Below are 25,980 nucleotides of genomic sequence, written 5' to 3' on the forward strand. Positions count from 1 at the left end.
TAGGTAGTACTCAAGTTGATGCTGAAAAGGGATGGGCTCTATGGCTCCTTTGTCACAAAAAAGAGCCTCCACTTCCTGTTTGAGCAGGTTTTTATGTTCTAAAGAGAGATTGTGTCTGCGAGGTGGAATGTTTGGAGGTGCAGTTATGAGCTCCAGACAATAACCATGTTGGATAATGTTTAACTGTTGGAAAGTGGAATATAACTAGTGGTAAATGTACATCTACCACTGGCAATAAGGCCACTAACACAGTCTAGGGCTCATAATAGGTCTCGGAAAATGATTCCCATACTCAACCCTTGGTAGCTTAGCTGCTAGCAGGCAGACTTAACTTCAGAGACATGTAAAGCATTCAAAAACACAAATAGAGTACATAATTAAAAAAAACACAAAATAAAAATCCACCATCAATTTATAAAAATAGCAAATATTTTTCTTTTTAAAATGCCATCAAAATGAAAAAAATCCAATGTAGGAAACCGGAGATCAGAATTTTTAAAGATTTAGCACTATATAGCACCTAGAAACCTATGGCACTGATTGGGACATCTAGTCGCGCTAGACCGGGACAAAGTCAAAGCTTTAGGCTGACCGCAATAGAGCTCTGCGCAGCTACCACTCGCTCAAAGTTTTTACCTTCTGACTTGATAACTTTCCTGTAGCTTTATGTGCCGGGTCCCTCAATGCTCTACCAGTCCGGGTTTGGTGAGGGTTTGCCGGCTTGACTTTTTAGGAGGTCCCGGACAAACTCTGGAAGTCGGACCTGCGTAGATTTTCAGTGGGATGAACCAGGGACCCAGGCTGGTTCGCGGTTGAAGGTGGGCAGCTTGACTCTCACTGTGGAGCCGGTCAATATTTTATCTTGGGACTTAGAAACATTTATGGAGCTTTTTCCACTGGGGCCCCTCAATGCTCTTCACCAGGCTGGGATCGGTGAAGGTACGCCAGCTTGACTTTCGACAAGCCCCCGGGCAAATTCCGGAAGTCAGACCTCCGGAGCTTTTCAGTGGGGAAGACCAGCAGGGAGGCCAGCTCACTGTTGAGGGTCGCCGGCTTGGGTCCGTCCACTTATGGAGCTTTTTTCCAAAGTTGCTCAAAACTTTTGGAACTTCTTCCTGAAGTTCCTCTGGGGAGTTCCGAAGTGTCCAACGCACAATCAAAGGGTATGAAATCTCCAAGATGGTCCTTGAAATTTTGGGACTTCAGTTCCCACAATCCACTTGGATAAAACCCTTACAAAACCACTGGTACGCCCCAGGCTGGGGATACTTGATGGTGATGATACAGTTGACCTCTGTTAATCTGTGGCTTGCAGGGAGTACACTCTTTATTTCTCTTGAAGCAAGGTAGGTCCACAGGGCTGTAGTTCCAGATTTTGCAGCAGGCGCATTCAGTCAAAGTGCAGGACTTGTTTGGTGCAAATGAAACATCCAGTATAGACCCTTCCTTCTTCCTCTCTTAGTTTCAAGCAGCAGATCTGAGAGGCACTGCCCCTCTCAGATATTAATTCAGTGTGTGCAGGGTTCAAGCAGGAGGGCCCTCCTGTCCAATGAGGTGCAAGGCAACACTCCAGAGCAAGGCAAGTTCCTCCAAAGTGTGGCATAATGGTCTTCCAGAAAGCAGTTTTCCAAAATTCAATATGGCTGAAATCTCAGGAGAAGAGCAAGAACACGTTAAACCAACCTCCAGTATGGCTCATTTACATGGCTCTCCACACCTGACATCTGCAAATTCATTCCTTAAGCCTGCCATCTAGCTTGATTCAGAGGGGATGGGGGTAGATGGACCTGGCCTTTTCTGCCTGTCCCCTTCTTCCTTTGAAGCTCATGGTTTACGACCCCTCCCCCTGCTCTTCCATTCATGTGTAGCAAAACCCTCTCCTCCCAGATAGACCCTCACCCAGGGTGCCAATTATCACTTCATCAAAGCAGCCTGGCTAATCCTCTTAGCACTGATCAATCAGGGGAGACCACGGGATGGCTGAATTTTGGCTTACAGAGAAGAAAGTCTTATAAATTCTTTTCTGTATATTTCAGGATCATTTCAACACCATATTGTTGGTTTTATCTATACCATTCTCCTAAGTCCTTGAATGATATTTTCATTCATTCTTAGCGGTAGTTATGAGTTCATAAACTATTGCAATGTTAACCTATGTGTCTGTGGATCTACAATGGGGAAAATGAAATGTCCAATTTCTCCAGCACCAGGGTCTATAAAACATCTTTCATAAGGACCCTGATTATAGCTACATGGCCCCTCACCCTGGGACACCTAGGGGAGTCATCTTTAGGAGTCCTGAATATGCAAACAATGTAGATCCTCACTCCACAGTGCTCCTAGCACAAAAGTCGGTTTTGGGAAGCACTTTACTACAACGAGGGAAGGGAAATGGACAGTTTCTCTATCCCCAGGGCATGTACAACATCTTTTATAATGGTCCTCTTTCTAATATGCCACAATATTGTAGTTTATCCATTTTTAAGTGCCCCTACCGCCACATTCGAGTTTGGGCACAATTCACATTGAAAAGCAGTCCTGCAACACAGGGCTGCTTTTAAAATGACCTCGGGTTCTCAGCAGTGCACACATGCAAGTGCAGCAAGGACTGCTGGCCTTTAAACTTGAAAGCCCTATTATATAATAGCGACTTAAAGGTAGTTTCAATGCCCGTGACCTATTACGTAGTAGGGACTTATAGGGTAGGTCATGCCAATCATAGGGGTACCCTAACCCATAGGGTACCCTAATGTGTGTGTGTTTTTACAGTGTTTTACCATAGCAGTAGTCCTGGACCTGGTTAAGTAGAGTCCAGGGACAGTCAGTCATTTACCACCAGTTCCCATCAGCTAAAAATGGGGGTGCCCAGGACAGAGGTTGACTTTGCAACACCAACACCCATTGGTATGATGTTATGGTTTTCCAGGCAATGAAGAAATGTTTTGTTCATCCCCCAACAGGTGCTAAGTGGTCGGAGAATGAGCAGAGATTCACTGATTTGAAGTGGAGTGGGCAAAACGTGTTGAGGCACCTCTACCTCTACCTTTTGAATTATTTCCTCTATATGTGCCTCTGTAGTACCCATTTGATATGGAGATTTGTTGTTGCCTATAGGAGGAGGTAGGGGTATCATGGGGTGTGGTGATGGTGCCCTGTTTGTAGAAGGGATGCCAAAAGGATCCATGTGAAGCAGGAGTTTTTAGCACCCCCATTGATTTAGCTACATTAGTGTCTTTCTTCATTTTTTCTAATTCTTGGTCCACCTGGGGACCAAAGGGATGCTCTTTATCAAAAGGCAGATTTAATAGTATTTGTTGCACCTCTTGCTTGAAGCCAGATATACGTAGCCAAGCATATCTGAACAATAATGCACTAGTGTTGACTTCCCTGACTGCTGTGTCCACTAAGTCTAGGGCACATATAATGGAATTATTAAAAATTAGCTTTCACGCTTTTAAATCTCATGTCCCCTTTTTTATACTCCTGAGGGAAATGTTGGAGAAGCTCCTCACCTCATCCCAATGTACCCTGTTGTATCTTGCTAACAAGGCTTGAGTGTTAGCGATCCACCGATGACTGCAGGATTGTGCTGCCACCCATTTCCCTAAAGCATCAATGAGTTTGGATTCCTTTTCAGGTGGAGGAGCATCTACTGAGGATTAGAATAGGCTCTTTTACGGGCACTAGAAACAACTAAGTCTGGAGAGAGCTGACCTTTAATGTAAATAGGGTCTGAGGGTGCAGGATTATTTTTCTTATCGGTCCTGGGCGTAATTATACATGAACACACTGGGTCTTTGAAAACTTCCTCAGCGTGTCTAAGCATACCTTTAAGCATAGGAAGGTATTGACAAGATCTATGCACAATGGATACTGTTTAAAAAAGGAAATCATCAGCAACAGGGTCTTTGTGCAGGGAAACCTGGTGATATGATGCTGCCATAATGATGAGGTCTTGAAAGGATGAAGAATCATCAGGGGGTGATGGTCTGGCTTGGTAGAGATCTAGGACTGTATCACCTGGGGAATCCTCTCCTCCCCCCCTGATCATCGGTGGGAGACTGTGAAGACCCTTGTGGTGTGAAGACATCTGGTTCACCATGTGAATGCTGTGATGAAGGCAAAGGTGGTGGTGGTGAAGAGGGTGGAGGTGGTGGTGAAGAGGGTGGAGGTGGGGGTGAAGATGGTGAAGATGATGGAGAAGATGGTGGAGGTGGTGATTGAGGTGGTGGAGAAGGAGGAAGAGGAGGATGCAAAGGGCTGATTTCAATGACCTAATTTTTAACAGGCATAGGTACATCTAGGGCCTCTGCAAAGGAGAGCTGGTGCCTTGGACACTGAGTGCAAAGACTGAGCAAAAATACAGCCTGTGCGAGGCTGTATATGGAGATTTTTCTGCTTAGAAACGAGCCGCTACCTTATGATTTGGAGGATTGGTACTGCAGGCAACTTGGATGTCAAACCTTAAGGTTTGGGTACCGAAGCACTTTTCTTTTTCCGATCCGAGGTGCTCGGAGCTGAAGGGGCTGGGAACACAGCGCTTGGAACCGAAGAGGTAGGTGGTCAGCTCAGTGTCAAGTTCAATAGGCTTGGTGCAGGAGCCATCTGTTTCGGCTCGGCTTTTGGCGCTGATCCTGAGGGCGGGCATCCATAGCAGATGGTCAGTGCTTACCATGGCCCACTGGCAGTGGTGGCCCAGTAGCTGAAAAGTCAGTCAAAACTAAATGCTTTTTGGGAGGTAGAACAGGGACATGGGTACTCAATGTACGCTGGCCCAAAGGAAGATGGTGAATCTGGAGACCAGTGTTGAGGTCAGAGACAGAAGCGAAGCCCGATTCAGAGTTGATGGAAAATGCCCCTTCCTCAGATGCTGGGGACTCATGAAGCTTTTTCCCTTCCTGCTCGACACCTTGACCGAAGATGTCGGGTATCTCCTCGATCACTCTGCGCTCCGAGGCGGTCATCAGGCTTCTCCTTCAGGAAAAATTTGCACTGGCTCCTCATGCAAGCAAGGATTGAATTTAAGGCCTTGTGCCTTACTCACTGTGCTCTGCATGGACTTGGGGCAGAAGATATCTGTTTTCTGGTGTCCCGTCACATCCCCGGCAGGGCCCGTCGCTCAGCGAATAAAAACATCCTTGTTATTCCCAGAAGTACTAAAGCAAGGTGGGGAGGGAGGGCCTTCTCCTCCCTCGTTCCAAGGATTTGGAACTCCCTTCCAGTGGAGCTTAAGGCTCAATCATCCTATCTCCTTTTCCGAAAGGCCCTAAAGACCTAGCTCTTCAGTGAATTATATTGCTAGTCGGCACGCTTCCTCCCCTCCACAGAGACTTTTCCATCATCAGCGCCTTGAAGCCTACGGGCTAAGTTGCGCTATATAAGGCTTTAATCATCATCATCATCATCTCTCTGCAATGAGCCCAATGGTCCTGCAATGTCTTTTTCGAACAAAGGATCAACACGCTTCACAGTCCGCTTCCTGATGGTTCAAAGACAGATATAAGTTGCAAATCTGATGGAGGTCGGTTCTCGGGTACTTTGTGTGGCACCGAACAGGTGAGGCCCGAAGGCCGCAATGGGAGCATGTCGAATCAAGGGGTTAAAGTTCTCTGGTTTTCAGGACATGACAATGGAAAACACGACCAACATAATACAGACGTGGGTGGTAATTAACAGTGTAGGAGAGTAGGGTCTGCTATCCTATGGTCACCCCAATTTTTGCTTTTTGCTTCACTGGTTTTCGACTTACTGAGGCTGTGGGCCTGCTAATCAGACCCCCAGCCTGCTGTTCTCTCTCTAAATTTGAAACACATGTGCTATAGGTACATACCACAATTGGAAATGGACTCCTTGTCAGCCCCTGTACCATGCACTATAGGTGCTCAGGGCATAGGTGCCACCAAGGCCTACCAGGGGCTGAAGCATAGCTTTTGCCACCCCTGGCTGGTTCTTAAATTGACACAACTGGCTGATCACTCAGCTGGGGCAAGTGGGTGTAATCACCCCTTGCTTAGATATAGTATACCTATATCTAAACCTATATCTGGACACATATATAGCCTGTAAGCCACTACTATGGAAGGCCTCATCAATCCTGGAGGCAGAGTGCGTGGTTTTATGTGAGATGGAACTCTGGCATGAGCTGAGCCTGTCTGCAGCTGTCGGGAACAACTCCCTAAGCTGATCCGGGATAATGCCATACCATATACTCTTAAGCGCCTTATAATCCTCGCGGTTATATAGCAACTTTGGTTTGCCTTTATCAAAACATGTCGTGTAAGGTGTCATACGATTTGGAATACTACCCCCTCGCCAGTTCTGGCGACGGGGGTAGCATTCCACCCTTCTAGAGGGATAGGACATGTTACTTTACTGAAACGTGGTTGATTTAAAATGAGCCTCAGATCCACAAAATGGATGCCCCTGCCACAGACACGGGTCTGGCCTCCTGCTGCTGACCGAAACTCAGCATATGGTGGCCTGGACAAAGGGTTTCCTGTCGCAGGGCGGTGTCTAACCACCCCAGACAGGAGATAGTGGATTGTAGTAGGGAGGTTTCAAAGAAACCAGACACTGCCTGGGGAGCACAAGGCTGCCCCTTGCATAATCCGGCCAAACCGGTTCTGGGGCCTTCCAGCCCCCGTCCCAGCGCGGCCTGGATCAAAGGAAAGGGGTGTAACCACCCCCTTCCTGGGTCCCACCCATAGGAGGGGACCTAGCAGGATGTCCAGCCCACCAGATTCGAATAAGAGTGGGAGCAGTGCCAATGCAACTCAGATCATCCTGAAGAAACATAAGAAACGAATTCTGGACCCTTCGACTTTCTACTCAACATAGAAGACTGAAGAATCTCCCTTGTGGTCAAGGAGTGACCACCCTGTGCAAACAGGCAACATCCAGCCCTCGACCCTTGCTTTGCTGCAGTTCCCGCCGGAACTCGAGCGACAGAGATCGACGAGATCAAGCTTGCCTGCCTTCTCCCTGCCCGATCCACAGTCCCTGCTGAGCTGAGACCAGTGGAGGCGACCAGAAGCGTGGGGCACGCCATCTTGAAAAGGCCACGAGACGCTGACCGTGCAGCCCACGAGTGACCCTCGAAGCTGTACACCGGGGTTTGAGAAGCCCCAACCCCGAGCTCCACTTGCACCAAAGCTACGCCCTCCACACTCGACGAGTGCTGCGTGGGGCCCTTCTGCTTGTGTTGGCTCGACGCGTTGGCCCGGTCACTTGCCAGCTGGCTTGTGGCCCCTGTGCCGACGAAAACTTGAATACGACTCGCTTTTCTGGTTGCTCCAGATCTGCACCAGCTCCTGTAAAAAGGAGCCCCCACTCTGACCCTCCTGGTTCGAGTGATAAGCAATCTCCCGGTTCCGCGTGGATTGCTTTTGCCAAGTTGTGTTTGCTGCAATCTTGAAGCCGACGGTGCTGACGGCGAGAGCCTACGTGGGACAGATCGTGACCTGCTCCTGGACGTCGCAGATGGCCCAGAGCCCACGTGACAGCGGAGAGAAGCCTATCGACAACCACCTGATTGCGCCCGACATTGCCTGGTTCCGTCCTGGTTCCACCCTGGTCACTGCTGAGTGACCCAGACTCTGTCCCCTCTGCTTTCAGGTACTTTTCTACTTCGATCCACCTTTGATCGCACCGGACACTTCTGCTTCACATCCCCTGCAGCTTCAACAGCTCCAAGCACCAAGAGCCTGCGTGTTAAAACCCGACGCCACTTCGACCCTGTGCACCCACGGCCTGTGGGTGAGGTAACATTGCAACGCCGGTGTTCCTACACTGGTACACACCTCTAGGGTCTGTGTCTAAAGTTTTGTTCCTCTAGGTTCAGCGGAAGTCTCTTTTAATTCACTTTGTGTAACTTTTACGCACCATTGACATTGCATTGGTGCAAGCCGCACTTTCCGTGCTGCACCCGCATCCTGTGGGCTACTCCCGACTTCAGCATTGCTAGTCCTGACTGCTCCCAGCGAATCTCTAGGCCCTAGGCCTAACCACTGTTCGATTGGTATCTCTTATACCATTTTTTTAGTATATGGTTTAAGTGGCCACCGGCCCTTATCCAAAATTGTGCAACTTTGTATGTTATACTGTGCTTTTGATTTAACGCTTGTGCCCCTTTCCTCATAAAGAGTACTGGAGAGTAATTTAGAAATAAATACATATATTTTTACAATATATACTTGTGTGGTGTCCTTTCATTTGATTACAGGATTGTATGTGGTAAAACAGCTCGCTTAACACGACCTCTTAAGTTTAGCCTTTAAGGCTGCTTAGTCCATGCTACCACTAGGATAGCTTGTCTAACAAGGTTGACTTACAACCAGACATCTTTGGGGTTTGTTTGGACTGATACCAAGTGGTTCCAGAATTGGAAACACTACATATCAGGCCAACTTCTCACAAACAGTGAACCGAAAGGAGCCGGAGACAGTCTTGAACCGGAGCACCACAAAACACGTTCGAATCCGAGGCGAAGTCACTTTGTCTTGTGACATGAAAGACTTCTTCGAAGAAAAAAGACTTGCACACATCCGGACCCAACACTAGATGGTGGAAGTATGCAGAGCATGTGTATCTACAGCCATACATGCCTCGAACAATGTGTTGTGCTAGCGCCACAAAAGAGCAAGGTCAGAGGTAGGAACAGGACAAATATCTAACTGGCACCCCAGAAAATACCTCACAAGAAGGAGGGGTGATTAGGGACTTAATCAACAAGTTCCCTAGCTCATGTGATCCTTTGAAAGCCCAGCCAGAGAAAACAGCGGGAGCTGGGAGGGTTTATGCATGATAATCCAAACTGTACTTGAACCCCCCCATGTCACTCTGTGTGAGACACAGGCAGGCACTGGCAAGGTTGTAATATCAATACATGGACAGAAGAGTAGACATTTCTTTACATGTTCGGATCAGCCACAAAAGTTTTTAAGCGACATCAAGCTTCCTGAAATGATTCTAACTCGGCTCCTCCTTACCTCCACCAACCCAGAATACACTCCTTCGCCCAGAGCAGCACTAAATGAAGAGAAATAAACTCTTATGGTCAGTAGCGCTTTCACCCTTTGGCTGTAGTTGCTATGAAAGGGCACCCAGTAGGTACACTAGGAGTATTTTCTGTCTAAATCAGGCTTTGGTCAAGGTTATCTGTCCCAAGCAGACTGAAAGAATTAGACGTACCCTTTAATTAAAAAAATTATGGAAACTACTATGTTTTATAGTTTTAGCCCACCACGTAAAAACAGTAGAAGGAAAGATAGAGGTATTTTTGGAACAATGGGGGTGACACAGTACAGGAGTCATGTAGAGAGAGGTAGCACCAGTGCTGTGTGGAATAAGGAAAGGCAAAGGGCAGAGGGTCAAATCGGTTGTGCTGTTTGGTTACTCCTTTTTAGAGTGTGGGGCAAAATACATCAAAAAGAAGGACAATTAAATGTTACTGTTATCCCTTCAGTGCAACCAACCAGGTGACGTCTGGAGGATTTTTTATAGAATGTGCCATACCGGCAAGGGCTGCTGTAGCATTCTAGTATTGTTGGTGCCGTAAGCACAAGGGGTTTTGATAGTTGATGTGATGAGCCATTAATCTGTTATATTTTGCTGGAACGGATTGAAAATTGACATCTTTAGACTTTTGCTAAATCCTTGAATGTTTTCCTCCATTTATGGTCAACAGAAAATGCTAAAACTCCACCTTTGTCCAATTACATTTTTTTAACCCCTTAAGTGCTGCCTCGGTGCATTGGCAGACGGCAGCACTACCTCCCCAGTGCTGCGCACGACCATTGAATGTCCATTCAGCACTAGTTCTAATGGACAGCGCAGCACTGGGGAGGAATGTTTAATAGCAGCTATGAGGTTAAGGAAAAAATACAGAATATGACTTTACGATGTCACTGCTGCTAGATATTGTAGGAGTTTTATCTGCCGGTTCATGAGCACAAGATGAAATAATTTGGTCCACTGGCCAATATTCCGCTTAAACGACCACAATATTCATTTAAGTAATTTGCTCACCATTCAGCATAAAGAGTGGGGTTATTCAGAATGGTGGCTACAATCCGCGCTCCAAGGGCAGGTGGGCTTCCCCATGCCCCCCTTACAAGCTTCTCCAGCTGTGAACGAATGCTTAGGACGGCTTCCTTTTGCTTTGTTACGATGATAAGGTTACCAACTCTAGCATCTGCAAAGAAATTACAAAGGGCATGGTTAGTGTATATGAGAGGTAATGTGTGGGTCACTGTAATTCGGAAACCATATACAAAAATTACAATAGTCTGCAATGTTTGTGATCTTAGGCTTTCAGTGTATACAACATTACACAGAAAAAGTGCACGTGTGAGGGGCAGAAGTGATACTTACTGCATACAAAGCACTTTGTTGTCAGGTCAACACTCTCATATATGTGCTTTGCCCCTGGGTCAAGCACATATGTTATGTTAGCAATATTTGTAAGTCTGTTTCATAGCGCTGAAATGGGACCAGTACGGTAAGAGTGCTGCAGGCAAGGGTTTAGTTATATGCTTGAATGAATAGCCAGGTTTTCAGCAGTATTGGTGCCACTCAAGTTAATGGTACAATAATCTTTGCCTGACTGTAGACACAAAGACGAAATATGGCGATTGCGCTGGGAATAGAGGGGCATATCAGAGCCCTCGTTTTTTCACTCCACTGACAAGACCTTCACTACGAATCTATTTGCTGATTTTGCTCTGAAATACACTGGCCACCTTCATAAAGTGGGGGACACACATATTAGAGTACGTACCTATTTGTGGGAAGATAAATGCTGGATACTTCTTCCTTAATCTACTTTTCTTATTGGGGACATTTCCTATGACTGGCTAGAGATTGACATAATCCAAATGGTCTCCCAGTTCTGTTTCTTAAACAGCGAAATGTTTACGTATTGGACAATCCAAATCTTTTGGATCAACAGGTTTGAACGTATAAGTCTTGAAGAAGTTACAAATCGTAACGAAACACGTGTCGGCTGTTTCCATCGTTGCCAACAGGGAGGTTTTATGAATAGGACCTCCGTGGGACTACTACCAATATTAACACTCTTGTAAAACAATATAGGTCTTTGTTTTGGATTGTATCTTGAATATTGGGTTATCACAACTTGAATGAAACATTGTAATTCGTTATTAAAAAGAATTTTGCAGAATGTATTTCTTGTACTAGTTTCCTGTGAGTGGTCATATTGTTTTTTGAATCATAAACTGGTTACACTATTAAAAATAGTGATATAAATTTTGGAGAGTGCCGAGGTACAGTTGTGTTATTTAGTTGCAGAATATACTCAGATCGACCTGTGACTAGCTCCTAGAGAGTGTTTTTGGGAGAGGGGAAGTTTTTGGGGGAGCAATTCTGTCATTGAGAATTTAATGGAACTATGGTCGGACCATGCACTTGGGCAAACTGTAAGGTTGGATAGTTTATTACTGGGGATATGGTACCACATGTTTTACCAGCAGGTCGGTGGTATACAGGATGTAATAATTGTTGGTCAGGGCAGCAAGGATGTTAGGAGTAGACTCACCAGTGAGCCAAGTAGAGTAGTAGAATGTCCGGAGCTCCACTGTCTAGTAGGTTGTAGATCTCTATTTGATGTTTCACCATAAATCGAGTATTTCGGTAGAAAAATGTTAATTGATTAGTTTTGGTACCACGGGTGCTGAGGCTGATGTTGGTGGTTTTAATGGGCGGCGCAAGTTATTTGGTTTCTGTGAGTTCGGGTGCTGTGGCAATGCTTTTTAAGATTCCTAATTTATCTAATTTTTGCAGGACAGAGGGGCCAATTTTATACTCTATTGTGTGAAGGTTTTTAATGTCGCCAGATGAATAAGTGAGGTTATGGGTATTTAGGTTATAGTGGCTAGCCCCTGGCCCCAGTCAGACAGGTGAAGAAGGGCTTGCCTGTGGCCACCATCATCGCACCCAGAGGGTTCATCTTCTCTGCTTTGGTCATTTGTGGCAAATAGATCTAGTAGCCCTGCCTACAACAAATGAAAGCAAAAGGCACCCAATTGATAGACGGAATGCAGAACAAATAAAAAATTTGACCCCCAGTCAAGAGATGTGGGTTAAATTCATCATTATTTTGCTCATTATGCCACCCCAGTTTAGACCTGGCCATATGCAAATCAGTCTTGACCATGTGCCTCTTGGGAACAGTCCAGCCCGAACTGCCAAGCACGGTCTTCCCTGGACCGAAAACAAGCATCCTAGGACTGGTTTCGTGGTTTCATCCTTCTTCAGCCAGGATAGCTTGAGTCCAGTAGCACAGTGAGCCCAGGACCCACGTCTGGGCATACCTGGTGCACTTCGGAATGGCATAGTGAGCAAAAAAACGATGGATTTAGGCCCAGATCTCTGTACTGGGGTGAATGTATGACATTGTTCTGCATTTTGTCCATCAATTGTTCTTTTGGCATACAACAAATAAAGGGCAGTGTTCTTATTGGACCACGGTTCTCAGATTAGTTTAGATTGGTTCCTCCAAGGAGTTAATGTGGTAAACTGATTTGTCAAAGACAAACGTTAAACACACAACAGTTTTTAAAACACCAAATTATTAAAAAGTTCTTTAAGTAAAAAGCTAGCAAGTATGTGCAAAAAGCAATTTAGTGCAAGTGGCTTTCACCTAAATGTCTCTGCTGCGAATCTGCTCTTCTTCAGTCATTTGCCGATAGCTCTTGTAGCCCCACCTACAACAAATAAAAGGCATTGTTCTGATTGATCTGCAGTTCTCAGATTAGCTTATATTGGTTCCCTCCAAGGAGCTAATGAGGCAATCTGATTTGGTAAAATCAATTGTTTACCCCCCCCTGTGACGACTTCTGGTGGCCGACTGCACTGGGAGCAGCACCGACACCCACCGACCACGCTGGCAACCTGGGGTTCATCCTCGATTCAACACTCTCCATGACAAAGCAAGTCAGTGCCGTCTCCTCCTCCTGCTTTAACACCCTCCGCATGCTCCGCAAGAACTACATATGGATCCCCACCAAAACGAGAAGAACGGTCACCCAGGCTCTCGTCAGTTTCAAGCTGGACTACGGAAATGCCCTCTATGCAGGAGCCCGGGCCAAACTCCTGAAACAACTCCAATGGATACAGAACACCTCTGTATGCCTGATCCTTGACATCCCTCAACACAGCCACATCACACCCCACGTGAGAGACCTGCACTGGCTTTCCGTCAATAAAAGGATCACCTTCAAGCTCCTCACCCACGCACAAAAGGCACTCAACAACACCGGTCCGGCACACCTCAACCAACGACTCACCTTCTATACACCCAACCGCCAGCTCTGCTCTGCCGATTTCGCCCTCGCCACCGTCCCCCGCATCCAAAGAGAGACCACCAGTGGCAGATCGTTCTCCCACCTCGACGCTAAGACCTGGAACACCCTCCCCATCCTCCTTCGGCAGACCCAGGACCTACTAACGTTCAGGAGGCTACTCAAGACCTGGCTATTCGAGCAGTAGCAGCAGCCATTCCCCCCTCCCCCAACAACTTGAGACCCTCACTGGTGAGTAGTGCGCTTTACAAATGTCCTGATTGATTGATTGATTGATTGATTTTTAAAACACCAAAGTAATTCTTAAAATAAAAAGCTAGCGAGTATGGGGAAAAAGCAATTTAGTGCAAGCTGCTCTCATCTAACTGGCACATAGGTGCCTAATAAGAAGTAACTGTTAACTCTTCAAACTGAGCTCAGCTATATCCAGATAGAACATCTGTGACCACTCTCATAACTTGATGTAAGTGGGAGGCAGAGTTTGGTAATCAACTGCACCCATAACTTGACCACAATGACAGAGAGGTATCAGTGTCAGTGCTTTAATTTGCATCACCACGATCAGGAAGATTCAGACAACAACTCAAAAAACATCACCTAAAGTGTGGTGCTATGGCCGACTCAATGTCAAGTGAAGTGATTTAAACAAATAAATAAGGCTGGTTAAAGTCGAGAGATAGGTACCGGATCTCCACTTTTCATTCCCAGACAGCTCCATAAAGCCCTAAGCTAGAACCATCTCCAAAGCACAACCACTGTAGACCGAAAAACAGGTTCATGTCAAGCACCATCCTTCAGACTGAGGGAAAGGTCATGATAAAACTGTCCAGAAAGACCTGTACATGAACCACAATACATTTGTGCTAGCTCCCAAATAGTACCAGAGGCAGGAGAAGCATGTGTGCAGCCACACCACACTGTGGCACAGGCCACAAGTGATGTATTATAAATATTTTATGGCTGCTAAGAAGGGAAAAGCAAGTCATTTTGAGTCATAGAGGCTTCCCATTCCATTAAGCACCAGTAAGTCTACTTCCTTGCATGTGTGCCTTGGTATTCTTTAAACCTATTTAAGTGTATGATTCTGAATCTGGCTTTTTAGAAATACTTTTTACAAATACTTTTGTTGGAAGCACATTTCTATTCCTGGCCTGAAAGGTGGGGTCACTTACTGCATGCTCTACTCTTCATTTCATGGCTCTCTCAGCCTGAGGATACTCCTGCCCCGGTCCGCCGCAGCATGTGCCGTTTGAGCGGTGGGCGTTGCGACGTATCCACAGGCACTGTCTCACTTCCGGTCACAGCGTGCGTGTGGTGGTGGGGCGGTCTAGTGCTCCCAGCCTACACACTACTTAAGGCATGCTAAAGCGGGCATGCAGCGGACATCAGTAACTCTACTGCATTGCATGTGTGTCTTCGTATTCTTTATGGCTTTTTAAGTGTATGATTCTGATTCTGGCTTTTTAGAAATACTTTTTAAAAATGCTTTTGTTGGAAGCACATTAGTATTTATGACCTGAAAGGTGGGGTCACTTACTGCATGCTCTGCTCTTCATTTCATGGCAATCTCAGCCTGAGGATACTCGTGCCCTGGTCTGCTGCGGCTTGTGCCATTTGAGCAGTGGGCGTTGTGACGTATCCTCAGGTCCTGCCTCACTTCAATCACAGTGTGCGTGTGTTGGTGGGGCAGTCTAGTGCTCCCAGCCTTAACACTACTTAAGGCATGATAAAGCGAGAACGTGCAGACGCGCGCAGCGGCCCCACCGCTGGCATGCCAAAGGTGCACCAAAGGCAAGCCCGTCTGCACCTGGACGGCACCAGGGGCCAGGACCCCTGCTTGTTTTGAAAGTAACCCAGTGTGCTACTCATCAGCAGAGATTTTGGCTCTAAGGAACACAGTCGACAAAGATTGCCTTCACTCCATTACAGTAGGTTCACGATTGAAAGGTTGTAGGAAATGCAATTTTTTGGCTAAGGCAGTTACAGAGGGAGGGAAAAGGGAGGGGGTTCTGGAGTCTGTCAATGACCCTGTACTTTGCCTATCTCTGAACTGTAGGTCTCTTAGTAAACATAGCCATGATATTTGTGACCTATTAATAAATCAAAAACAAGCAGGGTTATTTTTTGTAGAAACTTGGCTCCATGAATAATCAGCACCAGATATTCTGGAAGCATTGCTGGAGGATATGCTACTCTGAGGGGCGACAGAGCCAGGGCGGGGGGAGGGGGGCTAGCAGTGATTTTTTAAAAGGAGTACCAGGTAAAAATGGTTAAACTGCTACAGTCTGGATATGAAGCAGCATTTTTTAATATGTCTCTTAACAGCGATTGGTCAGTTGCGGGTCTCTTTATTTACAGACCTCCGAGCCCGGCTAGAGCATTTATCAATGAATTGGTCGAAACAGTGCCCACTTGTGCCATCCGCTATTCAAACTTCATTTGAATTTTAACTTGGATAACAAGGAAAACCGAGAAATCGGCGAGATGACAATGGGACTACATGCCTTGGGTTTAGAACAGTTAGTCCATACCCCTACGCACATTAAGGGCCATAACTTAGATAATATCTTTTTAAATAGTACTCAAGTGGAAGCTCTGCCACCTTTGCCTATAATCTGGTCTGACCACTCAATCCTCTAATTTTGGATTGAGAACACTATAAAGGTCTCTGGTAAGTTGAGGCAACAGTAAGAGTCCATAATGACTCGGAAATGGGCCCTACTCTCTCTTGAAGCCTTTAGGGGCAAACTGGCCTCAACTGCATTAGAATTATCGGCCGACGCCCAGAGGGCAGATAAATAAGTCTCCTGCTGGATTAAGGAGGCAATGGATTCTTTAACACTCTGAAACCCTGCAAGAGTGCCCGCTTAAGTCCTTCAGCGGAATGGTTCTCAGAGGAATTAGTACTGGTAAAAAAAGAATGTAAACGCCTTGAACGCTGCTGGAGGGCGAACTATCAGACCGAGAAGAAGCTAAAATATCTTGAGGCGCCTAAGTCTTATCACAAACAAATTAGAAGAACGCGCAGGGAGTTCTATATAGAGAAAATTGATTCTGCTAAAAACACCCCAAAAACATCTTCATTATCATCAAACAACTTACCTCCTTAGAGCGCGCCACAACAGTACTGCCAGCATCTGCAGATTGCTATAATAAAGTAGCAAGTTTCTTTCTTGGACAAATTGAGAAAATATAGGCCACCTTCCCTAAAACCAGCAGACACTATGTCTTAGCTCCACCCAAAAATTTTTTAAATGGGTGATGGAAGTTTTATTTTCCATCCACCAGTAGAAAGGGACGTACTCCAACTCATGTCAGTAGTCAAATCGGGTTCTCCCATGGATGCTAGCCCTCCAAATATGCTATTGCGAGGGAGGGAAGCTATTGCACCAGTGCTCACAAACTTGCTGAATATGTCCTTCGACTTTTGGGCAGGTTCCAAATAACTGGAAACACGCAATGGTGGTGCCATTAGTAAAAAAAAACATCTTAAGATTCTGCACAGAAAATCTGAGACCAGTATCTCTGCTTCCATTCTATGAGAAATTCTTTACTACCTAACTAACTGGCAGAGGCATCAATGTAGCCTTTTGCTATTCCTAAATAGCGATTTTTAAGGAATCGCTATTTAGGAATAGCAAAAGCCTATGCATGTAGGAATCGCTATTAAAATAGCGATTCCTAAACTTTCCTTAATTGCTACTCGCAAATTGCTACTCGCGATTAAGGAATGCTGTCCCATTCATTCCTATGGGCCTGCAGGCCCATAGGAATGTATTGGAGATTGCATGAGCAAGTTGCAAGTACCAGTAGGTACTCGCAAATTGCTCATGCAATTTCAAGGGTGTCAAAGTGACACCCTGTTGCACCCCTGAAATTGATCTATGCACATATGTTGCACACACACATGCCCTAAGGGCATGTGTGTGCGCAACATGAAACTTTGAAAAATGCACAAAAGTGCTTTTTTCAAAGTTTTAGCAAATTACCATGAAGTCCAACTTCATGGTAATTTGCTCCCCCTATTAGCGAATTCGCTATTTTTTTTACTTTCATGCATTGCATTTAAGGAATCTCAATTTGGGATTCCTTAAATGCAATCGCAATTTAAGGAATCTCAATTCAGAGATTCCTTAAATTGCGATTTTTGCATTTGGGATGATGCATCCCAAATGCAAGAATACCGGGAACAAAGGGGCAGATTCTGAGAATCTGCCCATTTGCTCCCGGTATTTACTTTGATGCATATGCCTGTTAGTTCATGGAGGAAAACCAGGTACTCCATGAAACTCAATCTAGCTTTAGAGCACTTCACAGCACTGTGAGCCTTACTCCTGGCTTCAGAGGTGCTAAAAATAGCAGCAGATGAGGGAAGGATGGCGGCACTGATATTGCTGGATTTGAATGCAGCGTTCAATACTGTCTCCCAATGCTTTCTCTTGGAGCGGCTCTGAGAGGCCAGTGTCAGAGGGAACACATGGGAATGGATCAAACACTTCCTATGGAACAGAACCTTTCAGGTTTTACAACGTCCCTTTGAGTCTGAAATATGTCCTCTGTCTCAAGGGGTACCACAGGGTTCTGCCCTCAGTCCAACATTATTTAATGTGTATAAGCGCCCACTGGCGGATATTGTATTGAAACATGCAGTGAAACTGGTGTCATATGCTGATGACACTCAGCTGATTGTCACATTAGAGCAAAAGGATGTAGAGGCAGCGCCAAAATTCAATGCCTGCCTGAATGAAGCTCAGCTGCCTGCAATTAAATGCAGGCAAAACGGAGGTCATGGTAATTGGCAAACAACCCTCCAACAGGTCCCACATGTGGTGGCCGGAATAACTAGAACCAACCCCGACTCCCAAACCAAAGAGTACAAATTTGGAAGTCTGATTTGACGACACCTTATCATTTACAGGTGAAATATCAGCTTTGGCAGGCACATGTTTTGACATTCTAAGAATGCTACGCAAAATCTTAGATATTCTACCATTAGATGCCATAAAGACCATTGTGCCGACCCTGGTTACATCTCTTCTGGATTATTGTAACAACCTCTATTTAGGGGCTACAAAAAGCAATTTGAATATTCTACAGAAGGCCCAAAATACAGCAGCCCGAATGATACTGAACATTGCAAGGCACACCACAGTGGGAGCTGCCTTAAGGGAGCTACATTGGTTACCAGCACAGGCAACAGCCACGATTAAAGTTCTATGTTTCTGCCACAGGATTTATAATGAGAAAGGGCTTAGGTTTCTGTGCCCTCTACTCACCTCCTACAGACCTACCCAGAATCTCAGGTCCGTGGGAACTGCTAAGTTGGTAGTGCCAAAAGTTCAAAAAGCACATTTGGGAGGCAGATCCTTTAGCTTTTTAGCAGCCAAAGCTTGGAACAATAGAATTGAGGATGCATCCGTCTGAAGCGATGTTTCACAGAAAACTTAAGACTTGGTTCTTTCAGTCATTACCGGACGACTGGTGTTAAGCGCTGTTGCTGAGGATAGACCGTCTATGCTGGGACCATGGGTTTTTCTGTGGGGGATATGGCTCTGTTGTTAGGCTGAGATGTGTCAGTGCAGGGACAAACCGTTGGCGTAACCAAGAGCTTTATAAGCTTTAATCTAATCTAAGTAGTGCCTTCTCAAAATACAAGCCACAATAATAGCTTCGCACAAGGATGTCTTGTCAGTGCAATTGCACCATCACAATATGTGGCATTTCTCTACTTTAGCCAGGAGTTCTTTCTCATTGATGGATGGCTAGAGCAGTATATGTATTCCTTGTCTGTCCTTTATAAGGCCACTGCAACCTTAGAAAGTGTCCCCACCACGAGTGCTGTCACTGCTAGAGGAAACCAGGTTGAGCTTCTTTCACCAGTGTCTTGTTAGTATTCTAGGACCGCAGCAGTGTGATGTTTATCTCAGAGGTGCCTTCTCAAAGTGATAGGACCTAAGCAGTATGAGTTTCATGGAACAGTGATATCTCAATGCTTCATCATTGCCCTCTTAGTCCTGTAAAACATCAGCAGTGTGAGCTTCATTCAGTAGAGAGTAGGAGATCTCAACCTCCACTGGAACGAACCTAATGACCCGGCAATCAGCCTCATCAATAATCTCCTTGAGATTAGTGACCTCAAGCAACTTTGCCTCTCCCCTACCCACGCCAAAGGAGCTACTCTAGACACAATCCTCTCCAACCCAGATCTAACATCCCTATCCAACATCATCCCCATCGACTGGTCCGACCATCATCTCATTCTGTTCACAATATCTCGTCCAGCCCCTCCTGCCCCGATAAAAATAAATAAAGCTACAATCGCAGTTAGAAACTTTAAACAAATCCCTCCTGGCGCACTGGAACATCAACTCCAATCCCAACTTAGACTCACTCCCCCCACTTCTAATTCTAATGATCTTACGGAGCATTTCAACAAAACTGTAACAGAGGTGTTAGACCAAATTGCCCCTTTGAAAACTAAAACATTAAAAAATGCCCCCTCTAAATCTTGGTTCACACTAGACCTTAATAAAGAAAGACGCTCGCTGAGACTGGCGGAAAGAACAAGGAGACAACACCCTTCCCCATTCCATCTTACCCTCCTTAGAACAGCGAGAGCTTCTTACAAAAACACATCTTCTCAGAGAAAGCGTCATTCATTTGTCTTCAACTCTCTCGTGCCAATAACAGACCTAGAGAATTGTTCAACATTATTAGAAACCAAACCGACCCGGCACCCCTTAATCTGGTTGCCTCCACTAACAAATGCAAAGAAATTGCCAACTTTTTCTGTGAAAAAATTGAAAAAATAGCCCGCTCCTTCCTCAATACTCTACCCTCGCTCACCCATCAACCACCCCTGATTACTGCACCGCTTTCACCTCCCCCTTTGAACACTTCCCTGACCCCCCTCTCCCCCTCCCTTCTCTTTCCCCTCCAGAACCCATTTCCCTTCCGCTTAAAAATAACGCTTCATGGCATAATTTCCACCCTGTATCAGAACAGGAGGTCCTCACATTTAAGCCAAAATTAAACCTTCAACCCACACCAAAGATCCTCTCCCTTCCGCACTCATCCAAGATCTCAAACATGTCATCGTCCCGTACTGGACCAACATCATCAACGCCTCCCTCTCAACTGGGAATGTACCCATCTCCCTTCAACTCGGGCAACAACTCGGGCAAATCACTCCCATCCCCAAAAATCCCAAAGCTGACCCCAACGACCCTAATAATCTCTGCCCCATCTCCAACCTCCGCCTCCTCTCCAAAGCCCTGGAAAAATGTGCCCTCCTCCAACTGGACAAGCACACTGACACATTCAACCTGCTTGACCCCCTCCAATCTGGCTTCCACAAAGGGTGCAGCACGGAAACCGCGCTTCTCAACATAGTCTATGTTATTCACCTTGCCCTGGATAAGGGTGATACCTACCTACTCATCCTTCTTGAGCTTTCCACAGCATTTGACATAGTATACCACCCACCCCTACTAAACACACTCAAAAATCGCTTCAGCCTCAGTGGCACTGTCCTTAATTGGTTCACTTCCTACCTTCAACATAGACCCCAACAAATTAAAATTAACACTTACTCGTTAGCAACACGGAGGTCCCTGTTTGAAGCACAGAGGCATAGCAGCACTTTCTTCAGCGCATCAGCGCGCCAGCCAACCCCTCGCCTTGCAGGTCACGGGGTTCAACACCGAAGGAGCACTGATCAAGGCGGCAAGGCAGCACCGGGTGTGAGGCTTCGGCGGGGCTGCGAGCGTGCGGGGACTTCAATACCCAGAAGTCCCTGCAAGACCGACGACCAGCTTCCGGTCCGCTCTCCCTGCTGGCCAGCCCCCTGCCCATCACGCCCCCTATATCATAACCTCTAACTCCCGCAGCGCGGGACGCAGCCCGGGCGAAGACTGGGCAAAGACTGGGCCGTTTCAGGCCGTTCTAGACCGAGTAAGACCGGACCGGGCCATCCCTCTTGGCTGTATATGTATGGTACCCAGATTTACTTTTGTTTCACTAACCCCTACCTATCGTCTAAATAATGTCTGTTCGTGAAATTCGGAGTAAGGCCACTAAGTCTGTGAAAAAGGCTACAGGGACCCTGGACGATTTCATTACAAGAACTAGCCTATCGATTGATAATGAGATTACCAAACTCCAGCACAGAGTGTCCATGGAGCTAGAGTCTGCAAGAAGGCTCTCTACTGAACTAGCATTAAGGAAAAAATCTTCTTTAGGTAGCATTGCCTCCTCAAAAACTCCTGAGCGCACTACTGGCCCCACACCAATTATCACCCTGGCCGAGGTTCATTCTATCCCTGAGGAAACAGCTCCCTCTACCAATCATGATTTGATCCACTCGAAGCTATCTATCAGTGTCGTATCTGAAAGTATTCTATCTTCGGATCCACTGATGGAGAATGTTGAGGATACTAAAAATGTTGAGAATAAAAAGGTGTTGGGGGAAGCGGATCCGAATTAAAACCAGGGAATTGTCAAGGCAATACCCAAACAAAAGAGAAAACGGAAACATCTATCTGTGTACGCTAGGAAAAAGGCAAAGGTAGCTTCAAGCCAATGCATTACAGGGGGGGCATCACAAACAACTATTGCAACTGTTGTTATGAATGGGTCCGATCAAACGCTTCCAACCGTACAAAGTAGTAATGATAACATAGAGGCACTAAACTCGGATGTAATGGTTGACCACTCTGTTAATGAGGGTGAGAAAACTTCCATATCCATGGTAGAACAAGAAGGGGAAAGGGAAGAGTTCTTAAAACTGGTATGGGAGACGCTTAAGAAACTACTCAGGCCGTTAGAAGTCAGGTTAACTGGCATCGAGAACCAGCTACTTGAGGTAGAGAAAAGTGTTATAACCTTATCTAGTTTAAGTCTTAACTGTAGTGACATACCTGCAATTTCTATGCAAGCACCAACTACTGCCCCTGTGGTACCCATGAACACAAATCCATCTAGTGTACAGCAGCAAAAAGAGGGAGCAGTAAAAAACACAAATACAAAATTGGTAACAAATTCCATAATAAAATCAAATCCCATACCTTTGAACTCGTCATCTGTAAACACCACTAGTAAACCCTCGTCGAAGGGTCCTGTACAAAGCACAAAGTCACAGTTGGCAAATGTTGCCACTACCCATTCTTCTGTCCCCAATACTCCCGTTCCGCAGAAATCCTCATCTAATTTACCTGCCAATATTCACACTACTCTTGGTATTAACAAAACTCTGGCTGACAGATCCTTTGCCAACAGCCCAAACATATCTAACTATCAATCAGGCCACGCTTATAACAACTTTAAAGGAGGGTACATAGATCTGCCCCCTGACGCTAGCCCTTTTGTAATTGTTCTTACCGGGGTACCTGAACTGGAAAACCAATATGAAGAGAACTTTCAATCCCTAAAAAACAAGGTGATCTATTGGTTAAATTCAAATAAACCCATTCCAAACCATATGAAAAGTAAAATCCTTATGGCTCGTAGGGTACCATGGGTAGGACCAATAGCTAAATCAATTGCGGGTGATTGTATAGTTATTTCATTTGAGGAACCCCATAGTGCTGATTACATTTGCACATGGAAATCATATGGAGACACATCACCCATTGAAGCTAGGCCCTTATCGTTTTTTTATCCCCCACCTAGGCCTTTAAAATACGGGTCCAACTGGAATATTGTCAAACAGCACCACGGTTATGTACCAAATCTGGCCAGACAGGCTGACCGTAATATGTGGAATGGTATTCCCACCTTTAACAGGTTCAGTTGCTTAGATGCTGTTGACTGACTTGAGACTATGCCAAACTGTATCCCCAAGCTATATGACACCTACTGTACACTTGGCGATGGGAATACTTATCCCAGAGCTAATAAAAGCAAGATATCACATAGCAAGGGAGTGGGAGTCAAGATTAGCAGCAGAATGTGGGACCATCAGAATAAGGAAAGGTTTTCAGTAGCGAACACAGAATGCCATGACCTGGATGAGGGTTGTCTTGATGAGGGAATTAACATTGTAGTAAGGGCTGTGATCACCGAAGCAGAGAATCAAACCGCCGACTTACAGCTAGGTAGTGTAAATCATCAGTTGGTACTAGTGCCGCCCATTGATGACTGCACCTGCTCTAGTAGTGGACTAACCCCACAGCTGCTTATTCTGTCATGGAACATTGCTGGTGTTGGTAAAAACTTGAAAGACCCAGAATGGGCTGATTATGTTGACTCCAGTGACTTTTGTTTATTGCAAGAAACATGGGCAATGGATATTCCGCACAGGATCGGATACAAAACCTTTGGTATTGAGGCAGTCCGGTCCGATAGGGGGAGGCCGTCAGGGGGACTGATCATATGGCTTAAAGTTACCCTGACAATAAGGGTCAAAACTATAGACACAGGATCCCCTGATATTCTGGCTTTAAAACTTGTAACCTCAAAGGGGAATGAATGTTACATTGTTGATGTCTATAATTGACCCCTTGGCCATTCCAAGGTCTCACCCACTCTGGAAACACTGGATCTCTTTCTGAAAAAGGTGGTCGGTGAAGTTCCGGTAATCTTGGGAGGCGACTTAAACTGCAATTTTGAACCGGTTCTTGGGATCATTGATGTCTTTGAAGATGAAGATCAAGCGTATAAAATCCCCCCGCTTGAGACTTCAAACTGCGTTAAATGCTCTACTCTGGCCGTCCAACTATTAAGGCTAACTGCAGATCATGGTCTAAGAGCATGCAATGGCCGCCTCCCATCCGACTTGACAAAACAACCAACTTTTGCGAAATCCAATAGTAACCTAGACTTCATACTTGTTTCACTAAGCATTTGGCATTACTTGGTTGACTTAAAAGTGGCAAGTAGGGAGGAAACTGATCACTATCCCCTAGAACTTTATATCGATGCGCAAATGTTTAGTGACATTCCTGCCAATCCAGCCACTACATCAACTGAGATTGCCACTGGTAAATTGTGTGAGCAGGTACACATAAATAACAATAGACGTGCACTAAAATGGCCCTATATTTTGTCTGATGGTAAGGCGTTAGCATCGGTAAATTAGCTCTTTGGGACAATGTTTGGACCTATAGCTGGACAACCTTTTTTACCTGACCATTTTGATCACTTCGTCGAACTACACAATGCTTTTTTCAACGAACTAAAAACTTGTTTGTCAAAAATGCCTAGGAAAAAGCAACAAAATGTACGAGTAGGATGCCATGGAAAACTATGGTATGATCAATCATGTAGGTTGGCCAAGAGACACCTTTTGCTTGCTATCAAAAGCAAATCAAAGGAAGGAGTCAAATCTGCAAGGGAGGCGTACAAGCGCGCCCAAAAAACAGCAAGGAAACTATGGGAAGAATCAATCTGGGCTGAAATGTTAGCTGCTGCAAAATCAAATGACAATGTTGGCTTTTGGAGGTTGGTCACAAATGAGGGGCATGCAGGCAGAGCTGTGAAGGACACGTTTCTAGATGAAATGACACGGGTGACTCACTTCACATCTCTTTATAAACAATACGATGGTGGTGTCGATGAGATACCATGGTTCCCTCCTCCTATTGAATGCCTTGACTTTACACTGGAGGAAACAAAAAGGGCAATTAATGAACTAAAAAACAGTAAAGCTCCTGGCCCTGATAAAATACCGGGCGATCTATATAAACATGACATTGAAGTATGGGCTCCTTATATAAATCGCTTGTTTAATGTTTTGTCTAAAAGTTGTCAATTTCCAGACAGCTGGCGAGCAGCAGAAGTTGTTTTAATTTTCAAAAAGGGGAATAGATCTGTACCCTCAAATTACAGACCAATTAGTTTAATGGACACCCTGCAAAAACTCTATGCCAAACACTTATTATTTCGGATCAATGATTGGCTGGAGGAATCAACAATACTCTCTAAATTCCAAGCAGGCTTTAGGAGCAAGACCAGTACCATAGATCAGATCTTCAGATTTTGTTGTATAATTTGGAAGCACGTGCACATTAGGAAAGGTCATCTGTATGTAGCTTTCGTAGATCTGAGAGCTGCATTTGACCTTGTCCCCCGCAACCTGCTCTGGAGGTCTTTAAACGAAGCTGGTCTGCCAGGGTGTCTTTTGGTTCAAATAATCGAGCTGCATGCTAGAAACCACGCTAACATCAGGTGGGGGCCAAATGGTGAACTGACGCGTAACATTCCCATTGAGCGTGGGGTTCGGAAAGGATGCGTCTTGGCCCCCACCTTATTTTCTTTGTTTGTCAATGATGTTCCTGATTATTTGAATGGTTGTATTAATGATTCCCCACAGCTTAATGGAGAGAGGGTGCCTGCGTTGCTCTTCGCAGATGATACCATTCTAATATCCCAAACCAAGAAGGGCCTCCAGGCACTCTTAAACTCCTTCAGCTGCTACTGTATGACCAAGGGATTAGAAATAAACATTGATAAAACTAAATGTATGGCACTGAATCCCAGCAAACCGGACAGAGGGATCCTGACTTTGAATGGCCAGACATTAGGAATCGTGGAAAACTTTTCCTATCTGGGAGTAGTACTCGATTCAAAATTAAGTTGGAAGGCCCAAATCGAGAAAAGTAAGGTGTCATATGCTCACAACGTCAAACCAATCATTAGCAGACTGAATGCTAGTACAAGCAAG

General features: G+C 45.5%; 1 protein-coding gene across 1 annotated transcript in view; it reads right to left on the minus strand.

Moving 5' to 3' along the window:
• The window catches only part of LOC147683657 (aspartate aminotransferase, cytoplasmic-like), a 359,755-nt gene that overhangs the window by 91,004 nt on the left and 242,771 nt on the right, over positions 1–25,980 (minus strand). The window contains exon 6 of the mRNA XM_086942558.1: positions 10,027–10,192. Coding sequence (XP_086798684.1) covers positions 10,027–10,192 — 166 coding nt within the window. The remainder of the gene's footprint in view (positions 1–10,026; positions 10,193–25,980) is intronic.

The sequence above is a fragment of the Lissotriton vulgaris genome, chromosome 11, assembly GCF_964263255.1.
Source record: "Lissotriton vulgaris chromosome 11, aLisVul1.2, whole genome shotgun sequence".
Taxonomy (NCBI): domain Eukaryota; kingdom Metazoa; phylum Chordata; class Amphibia; order Caudata; family Salamandridae; genus Lissotriton; species Lissotriton vulgaris.